The sequence below is a fragment of the Erinaceus europaeus genome, chromosome 1 (assembly GCF_950295315.1).
Source record: "Erinaceus europaeus chromosome 1, mEriEur2.1, whole genome shotgun sequence".
Lineage (NCBI taxonomy): Eukaryota > Metazoa > Chordata > Mammalia > Eulipotyphla > Erinaceidae > Erinaceus > Erinaceus europaeus.
The window spans coordinates 25,429,593-25,443,924 of NC_080162.1; the positions used below are offsets into that span (position 1 = coordinate 25,429,593).

The 14,332-nt window shown below is 50.7% G+C and overlaps 1 protein-coding gene across 4 annotated transcripts in view; it reads right to left on the reverse strand.

Moving 5' to 3' along the window:
* Positions 1-14,332, reverse strand: part of ZMIZ1 (zinc finger MIZ-type containing 1) — a 247,006-nt gene that overhangs the window by 109,981 nt on the left and 122,693 nt on the right. For all 4 annotated transcript variants that reach the window (XM_060205252.1, XM_060205317.1, XM_060205369.1 and 1 more), the window contains 2 exons: positions 9,515-9,623; positions 1,779-1,892 (listed from right to left, as the gene is read on the reverse strand). In XM_060205252.1, the coding sequence (XP_060061235.1) occupies positions 1,779-1,892; positions 9,515-9,574 (174 nt within the window). In that variant the 5' untranslated portion in view covers positions 9,575-9,623. The remainder of the gene's footprint in view (positions 1-1,778; positions 1,893-9,514; positions 9,624-14,332) is intronic.

Consider the following 14,332-nt stretch of genomic DNA (forward strand, 5'->3'; position numbering starts at 1 on the left):
GGGCCCAAGGATGAGGAGGCAGCCACCTGATTTGGCCTGATGACCCCGCAGGAGCCAGATGGTGTTGGCTTCTGACAAAGGGAGGGGTCTTAGGAGGGTGTGGACCACATCCCCGCCTGGCTTCCCTGATGGCCAAGAGCAGCTCCTCTAGAGGCCAGTCAGCCTCAGCCCGGAGTCCAGGCGCATGCTCAGCTGGCTGGTGACCTGGGGAAGAAGTGTTGAGCCCCAGTCTCCTCTCTTGGGTGAGGAAGATGGCAGGCCCAGTTTTGTGGGGTGAGCATGAGGACTCACTTGGGGAGACTTCTGCAAGGGGTCACGTTCAGTGTCCGGCACGAGGAGGTGCCTCCCAATGGTGACCAGCATTCTAGTCACAATTCCTCTGGCTCCTGACCAGTCCTGCTGGGCTTTTGCATCCCTCCTGGCGGGACGTTTCGAGGAAACTTGATGCCCTTGGACTTAACTCACTGTTTTCTCTTGGCCAGGCTTCCAATCCAGCCACATCTCCCTAAATTTTAGGGCAGTCCTATTCCCCACCAATCCACTTCCTCATATCCCTCCAAAGACTTGGGGGTCCTCTGAGAAGTGGCCTCCCTGGCCACCAAGCACCCTCACACTCACATGTTGACCTCCTGTGAGCTTCATCCCCATGGTGGTGAGCCCACAAGCTCCTGAGCTGGGAGATCATGTGACAAACCTTGACGACACTGCCTCTGCCAATCTCATACCCTTACCACAGAGTTGATTGGGATTCTCTGAATTTTTAAAAAAAATCTTTATTTGTGGAACAGAGACAGCCAGAAATCAAGAGAGGAGGGGGAGAGATAGGGAGGGAGAGAGAGAGAGAGAGAGAGAGAGAGAGACCAGCAGCACTGTTTCACTACTTGCAAAGCTTTCCCCCTGTAGGTGGGTACCGAGGGCTCTAACCCAGGTCCTTTTGCATGGTAACATGTGCGCTCAATCAGGTGTGCCACCACCCGGCCCCTGGGTTCTCTGAATTCTACTGTACACCTGGGCCTTTGCACATGCTTTTCCAGGTGTCTGGGAGGCTCTTGCTCTCCTCAGCTACTTGACAGACTCTAGCAGATGTATAAATGATCCCCACCCCCAGCTTTCTGTGACCTGTTCCCTCCGCCCTCACTCCCACCTCAGGTAGCTAATGCTTCCTTTCTTGGTGCTGTCTCCACTTCCTACGCTGCTTTCTTGGCCATTGCTTCTCATCTGTCTTCTCCACTACAGAGGGAACCAGGCTTGGCAAACATTTATTCATCGTTTGGTTCCCTGGGACTTAGCAGAGGGGTTCGTACATGATAAATGAAGGCTCAGTCAAGGCTTATTTGGATAGATGGATGTAACAGGACCTCAATAAATGCTTTTGTGAATGGACAGAGGGATGGATGTCTATCAGAAGAGCTCAAGAGATGCTTGCTCAATGACTAGATAAAGGATGGCCGAAATCCATTTGAAAATCTCTCTGCTTTGCTTACACTAGAGAATTTGCAGCCCCTGCCCCATTAGATCTGGAGCCTGCTTCTCTCTCATCAAGTATGTAGGGAAATCTACATAATCCACGGGGTGCGTGTCTTCCCCCAGGTGCCCTGAAGGCGCATGCATGTAGGGGGCTTGAACACAAGGACCATCTCTTCTGCACTGGTGTCTTTCTGTCTCTCATCTCCTGGGCCTCCCAGACACCTGCAAAAGCATGCTGGTCCTCCAGCGGCCCCCCTACCCAGGGTACTGGCATAGGCGGGGGTGGGGTGGGGTGGGGAATGCAGGCTCACCGTCAAACAGCCCATCAGGCTCTGCTCAAAAGGCCTCTGGAAGGCTCGAGGGTCTCCACACCAGTCCAGCAGCTCTGTGGCGGCATTGTGGAAGTTGGCGGGGTTCTGTAAGTGCTGTGGGAACAGGAACAGAGACAGCATGAGGCTCCAGGAGTAACACCAGTAAGAGGAAGGTGAGGGGGCCGGGGGACGGGGAAGAGCCCAGGTGGGAAGGGCAGACCACAGCCAAGGAGCTTGCTCCACTCCTTCTCCTCCACCCTCCCTGGTCCCTGGCAGGATGGGGAGGAGCAACCGCACTGCAAAGTTAGACAAACCAAGGTCTGGACACAGGCAATGACAGCAGAAAGTAAAGGATGTTGTGGGTGCTGGCAGTGCGGGGAAGTGAGCCCTGCCGGACTCTGGTATCGGGCTCGAGGGTATGGTATCTTGGGGGATGCTCTACCTAATCCAGCAAAATCCTGCCTCGGAGATCAATGTTTAAACATAATTATTTGGGGCCGGGTGGTGTTGCATCTGGTTTAGCACACGTGTTACAATGCACAAGGACCCAGGTTCAAGTCCCTGGTCCTCACCTACGGGGGAGATGCTTCTTGAGCAGTGAAGCAAGGCTGCAGATGTCTCTCTCTCTTTTTTTCCCTCTCTATCTCCCCCTTCCCTCTGGGTTACTCTCTGTATCTATCCAATGAATAAATAAAATATAAATAAAGAAATAGAAACATTTACTTTATTTTTTAAAAAATAATTTTATTTGGGGGCTGGGCAGTAGTGCAGTGGGTTAAGCACACATGGCACAAAACACAAGGATCAGCGTAAGGATCTCGGTTCGAGCCCCTGGTTCCCCACCTGCAGGGGGGGGGTGTCACTTCACAGGTGGTGAAGCAGGCCTGCAGGTGTCTATCTTTCTCTCCCCTTCTCTGTCTTCCCCTCCTCTCTCCATTTCTCTCTGTTCTATCCCACAACAACAGCTATAACAATAACAACCACAACACTGGCAACAAACTGGGAAAAATGACCTTCATTGCTGGGCAACAAAATGGGAAAAATAGCCTCTAGGAGCAGTGGATTTGTAGTGCTGGAACCGAGCCCCAGTGATAACCCTGGATGCAAAAAACCAATTTTACTTGTTTGCTATTGGGTAGAGACAGAGAGAAATTGAGAGGGAAGGGGAAGATATAGAGGGAGAAAGACAGAGAGATACCTGCAGCCCTGCTTCACCACTCATGAATTCTCCCTCTGCAGGTGGGGACCAGGGGCTTGAACCAGGGTCCTTACACACTGTAATGTGTATGCTTAACCAGGTGTGCCACCACTTGGCCCCCATTTATTTTTTAATGAAAGAGAACTAGAGCATCATTCTGGCACATGTGATGCTGGGGAATGAACCTCGGGCCTCATGCTTGTAAGCCCAGGGCTTTAATCTACTGTGCTACCTCCGGGATATAGTGACCAATTCTTGGTGTGTCTCCTCCACTGCTCTGGCCGCAGAGCAAGTGCTGCCATTGCCAAAACAGAGTGTGGGCTGGAGATAGAGCAGAGAGCAGAAGCTTCCAGGGCAGAACCTTCGGGGAAGGCGACAGAAGTGCATGAGCCCAGGTCAGTACCACGTCATGGCTTGCTGCAGTCAGCTTTTTGACTTTATCGGGTCTGGCCTGGCTCTTCTCAGGGGCTGCTGGTATTGCTGGGCAGGGCACTGACCCAAGCTTAGTAAGCGGGCCCTGGTCAACAGAAACTGGATTCTGGTGCCAAGGCCTCCTGATTCTGTTCTAGGCCCAGGCCACAGGGCTCACATAGTGGGTGTGGGTGGCTTCCACTTCCCCCAGGTCTCCCAGGTCATGCAGAGTCAGGCACTGAGTCTTGGGGATGAAGGACTGCCCAGGGTCACAGCGGTTAGGGGCAGCACAAGGATCCCAGCACTGAGTGTGATCACGTGGGTCAGAGTATAAGTAGTTTACAGAGGGGATGATGGGACCCGGAACCTTCTGAAATGGCCGGAAGCCACAGGGAGCAGTAGCTCTCCTGGCAGATCTGCTCAACCTCAACCTGCAGTGTGAATAAGCTGCTAGCTCCCAGACTCAGGAGAGTGGGGTGTGTCATGCAAGGCCCAGTGAGGCAAGGGCCTTGGGGTCCCACACTGCCAGCATATCCTATTAGCGGCCTATGTGAGGCTGTCCCCTCAACTCTCCTGTAAAACGGGCATGGCTGCTTACCTGGCAGTGGCAGTGTGTGTGTTCATTCGGCTTAGCGTTTCATGACCTAGCATTTCATTACACTGTGGTTCTAAGATCTAAAAATGGATAGAAGAGCAGCCCAGGAGGTAGCGCAGAGGACAGAGCATTGGATTCTCAAACAAGATGCCTTGAGCTCAATCCCTGGCATTGCATGTGCCAGAGATGTCCCCTTTTTCTCATAAAAAAGTATTAAAATGAAACAGATGAGAACATCCTCCCTCTGTGGGGGACAAAGAGGGAGATGATGGAAAAGAAGAGGGCAAGAATGTGGTCATTCCGGCCTCTGTCGCCAGCCCTGGTGAGGATCACACTAGTGCCCCCAAGTGTGTGAGTCTGTGGGGTGCTCCCACTGGAGCTCCCTGCTGCCAGCAGCTCTCAGCCCTGACTCAGCTCTTTCTGCAGAAGCAGAGAGCTCCTTGCACTTGATCTGTGGAAGGCAGGAGTAGTTCCATGGAGAGAGGGCAGTGGCATGCCTCTCCTCCTGTGCCCCCTCTCTCTCTACATCGTGCTCCCTCAGAGGCCACCGGTGACATCTGGGCTCCATGTGGAGAGCCGTGCAAATCAGCTAATTCCTTGCCCGGCAGCCTCCCTCTGCTAACTGAGTTATTCCGTTTATTTACATGATGTCACACCCAATTAGTAGGGTCACAGCCACCACATGCTGCTCTCAGAGCTGCCCTCCTACAGTACCTCCACTCCTGTACCAGATATCTGGACTTTGGGCTTGTCTGGGGGTCCAGTTCTGTGTCAGGGACTGCTTTCCGGCCTTCCCCCTCTTGCCACTCAATGGCCCTCCTCTGGATGGTGCCTCCGTGGGCTCTGAAGGGCTATTTGTGGGTACGCCAAGTTGGTATAAAGGACGTCAGACAGCCCACTCTCAGACTGTCTCCCACCAGCTCTGTGACCTTGATCAAGTTGTCTCTTCTTGGTCCTCTTGCTGGTTTTGACCAGGAGGTGGCCAGGGTGCACAGAGCCTGCGTGACGGAGTAAAATGCACTGAACACACCTGGACAAGCCCATCTCAGCTACTGAGCCCCGCAGCCCTGGTAAGTTCCAGAGCTTCTGGCTTCTCAGCTATGAAATAGGACACTGACAGTAGCAGGGCCACTGCTGCAAAGCGGAGAAACAAGACGCCTAACACTCCAGTACAGAGAAAGTGCCGGGTAAAGACTGTCTGCCAGGACCTCTGTCCAGCTCCTGTCTGTGCTATGAACACCTGGAGGGCAGAAACAACTCCCTTTCCACCCTGCAGCCCAAGAATGAAGAAAGACACTGGTGAGCTGTTCACTGTCCTTTGATGATGTGGGCATGGGGACACAGACTGAACCGTAGGCAGAGAGAGGGCAGTGGCATGCCTCTCCTCCTGTGCCCCCTCTCTACATCGTGTTCCCTCAGAGGCCACCGGTGACATCTGGGCTCCATGTCACAACCCTGGCTGTGGCCTTACTAGATCCTAGTGCAAGAACACCTGCCCAGCTGCACAACTCCTCAGAAGGTCTGTACTATACCCATGGGCCACTGAGGGTGACTGAGCAGGAGGGTGGGGGCACCAGAGATTGGCTGCCCAGATAAGTGATGACTATCTATTATCAGTCCATCTATGAGTCCAGCGACCCATTCATCCTTTCATCTGTCCATCCATCAACTCAGAAAATGATCCAATTCATTCATCCATCTGTCTACTCACTCAAAAATGAATCTATCTATCCATCCATCCACCTACTCACTCACCCAGCCTCCAATTTCCTTTTTAAAAAATATATTTTACTTATTCTATATTAATGAAATATACAGAGAGAAAGACCAGAGCGCTGCCCAGCTCTGGGTTATGGTGGTTAAACCTGAGACCTTAGAGCCTCAGGTATGACACTCTTTTATAAAACCATTATATTGTCTCCCCAGCTCAAAAGTGCTACAGTTCTTCTTCTTCTTCTTTTTTTAAAATATTTGATTTATTGGATAGAGACAGAGAGGAATTGAGAGGGATGGGGACGATAGCAATGAAGAGAGACAGAAAGACACCTGCAGCACTGCTTCTCCACTTGTGAAGTTTTTCCCCCGTAGGTGGGGACTTGGGGCTTGAACCTTGGTTCTTGTGTATTGTAACAAGTGGGTTTAGGTGCACCACCACCTGTTCTCCACCCCCTAATCCTCCAATTTTCCACTCACTCGTTCATCCAATCACTATTTTATTTAGCACTCACCCTTGCAGAGTACTGCTGAGCTCTGGTTTATGGTGGTGTCTGGGGATTGAAATTGAGACCTTTGGTGCCCCAGGCATGGAAATTATTTTGCACAAACATTATGTTATCTCCTCCACCCTCTACCTACCTATCTTCATCCATCCATGTGGAATTTATGTAGCCATCCATCCATTCATTCATTCATTCACTCATTTACTGACTCACTCTTTTGTCTTTCATTCAGATGCAGTCACACATCTACCACCTAACTATCATCCCTAAGTGCACCCATTCATATGTTTATTCACTTCGTCTATCAATTCTCCCAACATACAGGCCCTGCACAGGATGCCAGACCCTGCTGACTACATGTGAGGAATGCACTCATTCTCTGCCCCCAGGGAATCTGCTCTGGTGGGAGAACTGCCTTGTACTCCACAGGGACACACAGCGATAAAGAGCAGAACGAGTGAGTGAGTAGCTGAGAGTCCAGGAAGCGGTGGGGCTCAGGGATGGTGGGTGCAGAGGCTCAGAAGGGCAACTTGGGGTTTAGTGAGGTGGTTGGCCAGGAATTAGCACATGGAGCCCAGCTGTGTGTGTGACCTCTTAGTACCATGAAGCTGAGAAGGGGAGAGGGCAACTGGGCAGAGTTCTGGAGGGGGGATGGGCAGCAGGGTGCTGGGGTGGGGTGGAGGGAAGGGCAGCAATGGCTAGAACTGGGATGGCTGGCAGAGCAAAGGCTGTGCCCAGAGAGGTGAGACAGGGCTGAGAGTCCAAGCCTGTGAGGCCTTGATGGGAGCCACAGCCCCAGCAGGCAGAAGCAGGCACAGCCAACACATCCGTCATCTCCAGAGCATGCAGACCTGCTTGCCTTTCTCTTCTGATTAGGGCCGAGGATGTCTGAGAATCAACAGTCCTCAGCCAGTCACAGCCGCCCTCTGGGGCGGTGTGGAGCAGACAGACGTCAGTGTTGAGCTGAGTCTGACTGGGGGTGTGGGAGGAGGGGTGTAAAGGATGCAAGCAGCTCCGGATGGCCTGGAGAGCATCTGGACAGGCCCCACACACTCACAAATGAACGGGTCTCTGTCTAGCCTCCATGTACATCTCTCCGTGCGTCTGTGTGCATGCATGCATGCCTGACCCTCCAGCTGCTCCTGCACTCACTGAACAGTCACAATAATACCCACTCCACAGGTAAACTGAGGGCAAGCACAACACTTCCAAGGCCAGTGGTGGGACAGGAACTCAGATTCATTAACAGGGAAATCTGAGTTCTATGTCCTGCAATACGGGCTGTTCCTTGGGGGACCTCGGGCTGGACTGGAGCCCTGGAAGCCCGAGGGTTTTGCTGATGTAAGGAGAAAAGTCAAGTTGTGAGCAGGTTCCAGGGGTTGTTGCTATGTCCCTGCCTGGTGTGACTGGACTGTGTGTGTGAGGGGGGCTGGGCAGCTGATTGCTCCTGGGTGGGAGAATCTGGGTCAAAGGCAGAGCTGGGAGAAAGCCCTGCAGAGTCCTGAGGAGGAGGACAAGGAGGGGTGGGGTGGGGAGAAAGAGGAGGAGGAGAGAAGGGGCAAGGAGGAGGGAGTGTATGTATCATTGGCTTCTATTCTGTAACCTCAAGCAAAGACATAATTGGCGTTCAGGAGAGCTGCTCAGGCTGAGTTCAATCTGTAACAAGTCTTCAATTTCCTCTCCTCAGGCCCCTCACTGGCTCCCGAGATTGCTCTGCTTGATGCTAATGAGAGGACACACAGCCCTTATTCCTGTGGACTAGCTCAAGCCCCTCTGGCCCCTGCACTGGGGAAGGGCAGGCTGGGTGAGGTGGGGCTGTGTGCCCTGCCCCATCCATTGGAGGCTATGGCCTGCACTGTTCATCTGAGCTTCCTGCTTGGCCCACCAGGAGTCTTGCCCAGCATGTGCCTGCCTGTTATCAAGACACCATGGACTCCCTACCCCTCCTGAGCTGATCACCCAGCACGCTTAATCATAGTGTCCTCATAGCATTCTATGAAGGAGGCTGCATTTGGCACTGGGTACTCCCGAGATGGCACTGTGCGTACATAGAGAAGTGAGGATGCAGGCTCAGGCCTACCTGAAGCCTGACTGTGTGGCCTCTTTGCAACAATGGTTCATACAGGCTCAACTCATCTCCTTTAAGGTGGGGTCACTGAAGTAGGCCCCCTGTGAAGGGTCCCCTCATTTGATCCATTCTGACAAGGTGCTGGAAGGTGACTCTCTCTGGAGGTGGATGTGAGCATCAGCAGGAGGGAAATTTGCCACACTTAGGGATGAAGTGCATTCAGTACATTATTTAGTTAGTTAGCTAGTTAGTTAGTTAGTTAGTTATAGCCTCCAAATCTATCGCTGGGGCTTGGTGCCTGCACTATGAATCCACTGCTCATGGAAATCATCTATTTCCCCCCCCATTGTTGTTGTTGTTGGATAGGACACAGAGAAATTGGGAGAGAAGGGGAAGACAGAGGGGGGAGAGAAAGAAGGACACCTGCAGACCTGCTTCACTGCTTGTGAAGTGACTCCCCTGCAGGTGGGGAGCTGGGGGCTCAAACTGGGATCCTTACGTCAGTCCTTGTGCTTCGTACTATGTGCGCTTAACCAGGTGTGCTACTGCCCAACCCCCTATTTATTTATTTTGTTTAAATGTATTTAGGACTGGGGGAACAGTATAATGATTATGCAAAGGCCCTTCATACTGGAGGTTCTAAGGTCCTACATTCAATCCCCAGCACCACCATAAGTCAGAGCTGAGCTGTGCTCTGATGTCTGTCTTTCTCATTAAAATAAAAGAACAACAAAAAGATATGTTTACTTTTATAAGAGGAAAAGAGAGAATCAGAAAGGCAGACCAGAACACTGCTTAGCTCATGATGGTGCCAGGGATTGAGCCTGTGACTTCTGGGGCTCAGGCATGCAAGTCCTGCTTTCTGATGCTGAGTGTCTCCACAGCCATTCTTTTCCATTTATTTACAGAGACAGTCACAGGGAAGTTTAGGTGGTTGTGGGAGAGCGTACAGTGGTGGGCACTTCACTGCAACTTCACAAAAGCCCAGAGCATGCAGCAGAGCCCAGAGAAGGCACAGCACTGGCCCAGTGACACATACCCAGGAAAGGAGGCCCAGGGGCAGGGAAGCGCCAGTATTTGATGCTGGGGCTAGGCTGGTCCAGGACAGCTCCATTCTTGAGAGGTGGGAGATCAGGGAGCCCCACCCAGGGCTCTGCTTGTGCTCACTCCATGGATGTATGTCCCCTACCTCACCCTTGTGAACAGCTGGGCAGGACAGGGAAAGTGAGGGCAGGTACAACCCACCTGCTTGATGCACTGCAGTCGGTCATTGGTCTGTTGGATGTGCCTGTCCATAGAATTCATTCTGGCCGTTGAGCTGGGTTCTACCCGAGAGCCATGAACGTTGTCCAGTCTGTGAAGAGAGGAAACAGGGTGTTATGGGCATGGCACCAGGCCTGGCAGGCATACAGACACCTTTGGCCCTAGTGGCTACCAGAAGGTTGTGGCGGGGGTGGGGTGGGGTGTCCTTGGCAAGCCCTGCCCATGCTCAGGCCTAGGGGAGCCCCATCTGGGCTAGGAGGTGGTTTCTGGATGCTTTCTGCAAATAACTCATGTAAGCTCTGTTCAGGCAAGTCCAGCACAGGACTCAGGGCTGCATGTGTGGGTGCGAATACTCCCACACACAGGTACACATGCACGTGTTAGGTGGCATGGGGAGGGCAACCCCACCCTCTGGTGTTGGTCAGGGCTTAGGTGTTTGGGAGTGTATTTGAGGGTGTGTGTGTGTGTGTGTGTGTGTGTGTGTGTGTGTGTGTGTGTGTGTGTGTGTATGGGAGGATCTTTCCACTGGATGGCCACTCAATGTCCATCAGGAGTAAATGCAACAAACCTTGAATGGGTGCCATGTGCCCTTCTCATATCCCCTGTACATTAGAGTTTTTCACAGTTCACATCTTTTTTCCCCCCCCTCTGAGCTTGGGCCTTATGCAAGTATGATATCACTGCTCAGGGCTATTTTTTCCCTCGTCTTTGCTTCATTAGAGAGAGAGACAGAGAGAGGGAGAGGTACCTCAGCATTAGAGCTTCCTCTAGTGCCATAGCACTGCCCTGTGATGCTGGTGCTCAAACCTGGGCTGTGCTCATGGCATGGCACATGCCCTACCTGGTGAGCTATCTCTCCAACCCTCAGACTTTAGAAAGTACTCACAACTCCGTTTCTCCCTTCAACTTTCTTAGAAAGGAGGGCAGGGCAGGATGCCATGTGTACAAACTAGGTTCGAATCTGGATCCCACTGTACTGAAGGAAGTTTTTGGTGCTGTGGTCTCTCTCTGCCTCTCTATCTCTATCTAAAAAAATGCACCAAAGCAAAGGACTCTGGGGAAGGAGGAACAGGGATGGGATGAAGGGGTATGAGGGTCCTGGTGTCTGATAGGTGAGGGCAACCCAGGTTGGGGGAGAGAGTGTCTTGAAGACATACAGCTGTCTATCATGGGGAAATGAGAGGGTGTACCTATGTGCCAACACCTGTACTGTATACCATCGTCCCTCCCCCATCCGATAGTGGATCTAGATAAGCAATATGAAGCTCAGAGAGAAGGAGGCAGTGACCTAGGGTGGCCCAGGGAGGCTGGGTCAGAAGCCACCCCAGGAAGCTGTGCTCCTGACAGCCAGCCTGTGGCCCCGTGGTCAGGGTACCTGGCTGTCCTGGTCACCAGGATCACCCTTTCTGAATGGGGCTGGGGCTCAGGAACCTTTGCACGAGTAAGACTTCCTTCCCATTCATGTGAGTGGTGAAACAAAGTGGAGAAGGCTCCCTAGTTTGAGAAAGCCCTCAGAAACCTCGGGCTTGTCCAAGGACATCATGAGGGCAGAAGACAGAGAGACAGAGGGAGCTGGACGAGCATTCACTTATAGTCCACCAACTGCTCAGGGACCCAGGACTGTGGACCCAAGCAAAAGCCTTGCCACTGTAAGTTGTGGTATATATACACAATGGAATACTACTCAGCTACTAAAAATGGTGATTCCAGGCAGGGGTAAATAGCATAATGGTTATGCAAAGAGACTCTCATGCCTGAGGCCCCCAAATCCCAGGTTCAATCCCATAAACCAGAGCTGAGCAGTGCTCTGGTTAAAAAAAAAAAAAAGGTGATTTCACCTTCTTCATCCCATCTTGGATGGAACTTGAAGAAATCATGTGAAGTGAGATAAGTCAGAAACAGAAGGATGAATATGGGATGATCTCACTCACAGACAGAATTTGAAAAACAAGAACAGAAGGGAAAACACTAAGCAGAACTTGGATTGGAGTTGGTGTATTGCACCAAAGTAAAAGACTCTGGGGTGGGAGGAAGGGTTCAGGTCCTAGAGCATGATGGCAGAGGAGGACCTAGTGGGGGTTGTATTGTTATGTGGAAGTCTGGGAAATGTTATGCATGTACAAACGATTGCATTTTACTTTCAACTATAAACCATTAGTACCCCAATAAAACATAATAATAATAATAATAATAATAATAATAATAAAGCCTCTCCACTGACAGCTGGGAGTGTCTTCCCCCAACTTGGAGTTGGGGGACATCGTAGGCTGTAGACAGGCAGATCAGACACAGGGAGCTGAACAGACACTGGTGGCCTCTGGTTTTTCGTGCTATCCTGTGACAGTGCCCTCTGGAGCCCAACCTCTGCCCTTCCCCAGGTCATGTCACCAAAGGCCCCATTAACCTGCTGTTTTCTTAACGCCACATTCTCTGTCCTACTCCTTATGCCCATGTCTTAAGAAGGAAATTGTCTCCACTCTACACAGGAAGAAACCAACATCTCGACATCTGCTGAAGTCCTATAGCTGGCAGAAGCTAGGACTGTCTGTTGCCATTCCTGGCTCCCCACTTGCCCCCAGTGAGAGCACCCTTATTGAGGGGACCCAGAACAGCCCAGCCCTATTCCTCTTCCAAGGGATTCTTTACTGCACAGCTTCTTTCAAGTCCTTCTCTTTGCTCCCTTTGTGCCTGAAAAGGCAATTTATCTCTGTGGTTCAAAAATCATCCTCTCACAGAATATTTAGTAAAATGCTAGCCTTGTCCCAGCCCTCAGGCTCCTTTCCTGGGAGAACAAATGTTACCAGTCTCCTTGAAGGATATGACTTTATTTTTTAAAAGTTATTTATTTATTTAAAAAATCTTTTATTATTTTGAGAGAGAGAGAGGCACCAGAACACTGCTCAGCTCTGGCTTATGGTGGTGCTAGAGACTGAAGCTGGGACTTCAGAACCTCAGGCATGGAAAGCCTTTTGCAGAACCATTATGCTATCTACTCAGCCCAATTTATTTATTAAAGAGAAAGTAAGAGAAGAGAAAGAGAAGGATGATGATGATGATGATGATGATGATGAGGAGGAGGAGGAGGAGGAGGAGGAGGAAGCAAGAAGCAAGAAGGTACACTCTCCCTGCCAACCTGTTGCTAGGGGAAAAAAAAGATAGCTTTGAGATATACTACATAGACCTTGCTTTTTCCCCTTCTCAATAATATGTCAAAGCTTACTCCATATCAAGACAGAAAGAGTGCTTTCATGTTTTAATGACTGTACAGCACTGCAAGGCACAGAGGAATCATTTTCCCAGCTAACATCTGATTGTCTCCCCCTGCCAGGCACTGTTCTATGGTGCGAGGCTCCAGACAAGGTGCTTCTGCTTAGGGGGTTCACACTCCACCCAGGCCAAGTGATGAAGCCTCAAGTTCTCACTAGACTTTATTACTGGAAACAGTGCTGCAGGCATCACCTTTCACGCCGGCTGCATCATAGACGTGTGAATTAATCTAGGGAGTGTGTTCTTGGAAGTGGAGGTGCCAGGTCATTTGTACTTCTGCGAAATGCCTTCTGGTCTACTTTACCTTGGAGGTTTCCAGCAAAAGAGACGAAGGGCAATGTCCCACATTTAGTCCACCTCCACGCATTCACCAGACCTCCATTCTCCCCACCGGCCATACATTTTATCTATCTGGACCCACCAACTTCCCTTCTCATGATGATGATGATGATGATTATTATTATTACTATTATTTTAATTGCCACCAGAGTTCTTGCTGAGAGTGTCAGCACTACGAATCCACCACTCCCAGTGGCCATTTTTTCCTTTTCTTTTTTAATTCTAATTTTTATTAGCCAGGACAGAGAGAAATTGAGAGAAGACTGGGAGATAGAGAGAGGATGAGAAAGACTGACACCTGCAGACCTGCTTCACCACTTGTGAAGCTTCACCATTCGACCCCCTGCAGGTGGAGAGTAGGGACCCAGATTCAGGTCCTTGTGCTTGATATTATGTGCACTTAACTGGGTGTTTTACCATGGGCCCCTCCCATTATTTATGCATCTAAGTGGCTGTGCATACACCAATCATCTCAAGTCCATGTTTATATCCAATTCAGCTAGCAAATACCTTTCAGTATCTATACTGCCCTGGGGTCTCATGTGAGCTCTATGGGGCATGCAGAGAGGAAAATGAAATCGTTTTCTAGTGGTCAAGAGCTCTGGGTCCAAGCCCCTATCATCATTCCAGGCGGCCTGTTACATGTCTATTTCTTGAGGGGCTGAACCGAGGTCCTAGAGCACTGTGACATGCATGCCCTACTGGGTGTGCCACCACCGGGTTTCTCTTTCCTTCTTTCATCCTCTTCTTCTCTCTTGAGTTTTATTTATTTATTTTTTTATTGTTGTTATTGATGTCATTGTTGTTGGATAGGACAGAGAGAAATGGAGAGAGGAAGGGAAGACAGAGAGGGGGAGAGAAAGATAGACACCTGCAGACCTGCTTCACTGCCTGTGAAGCGACTCCCCCACAGGTGGGGAGCCGGTGGCTTGAACCAGGATCCTTAAGCCGGTCCTTGCACTTTGCACCATGTGCACTTATCCCGCTGCATTAACGCCTGACTCCCTCTTGGGTTTTTAAATATATATATATATATAATTTGTTTTGATGAGATAGATACAGAGAAGTAGATACACATAGAGCATTGCTCAGTTCTGGCTTATGGTGGTGCAGGGAATTGCACCTGGGACTTTGGAGAATCTCAGGCTTTCATGAAAATCTTTTTGTATCACCATCATGCTATCCCTGCTGACC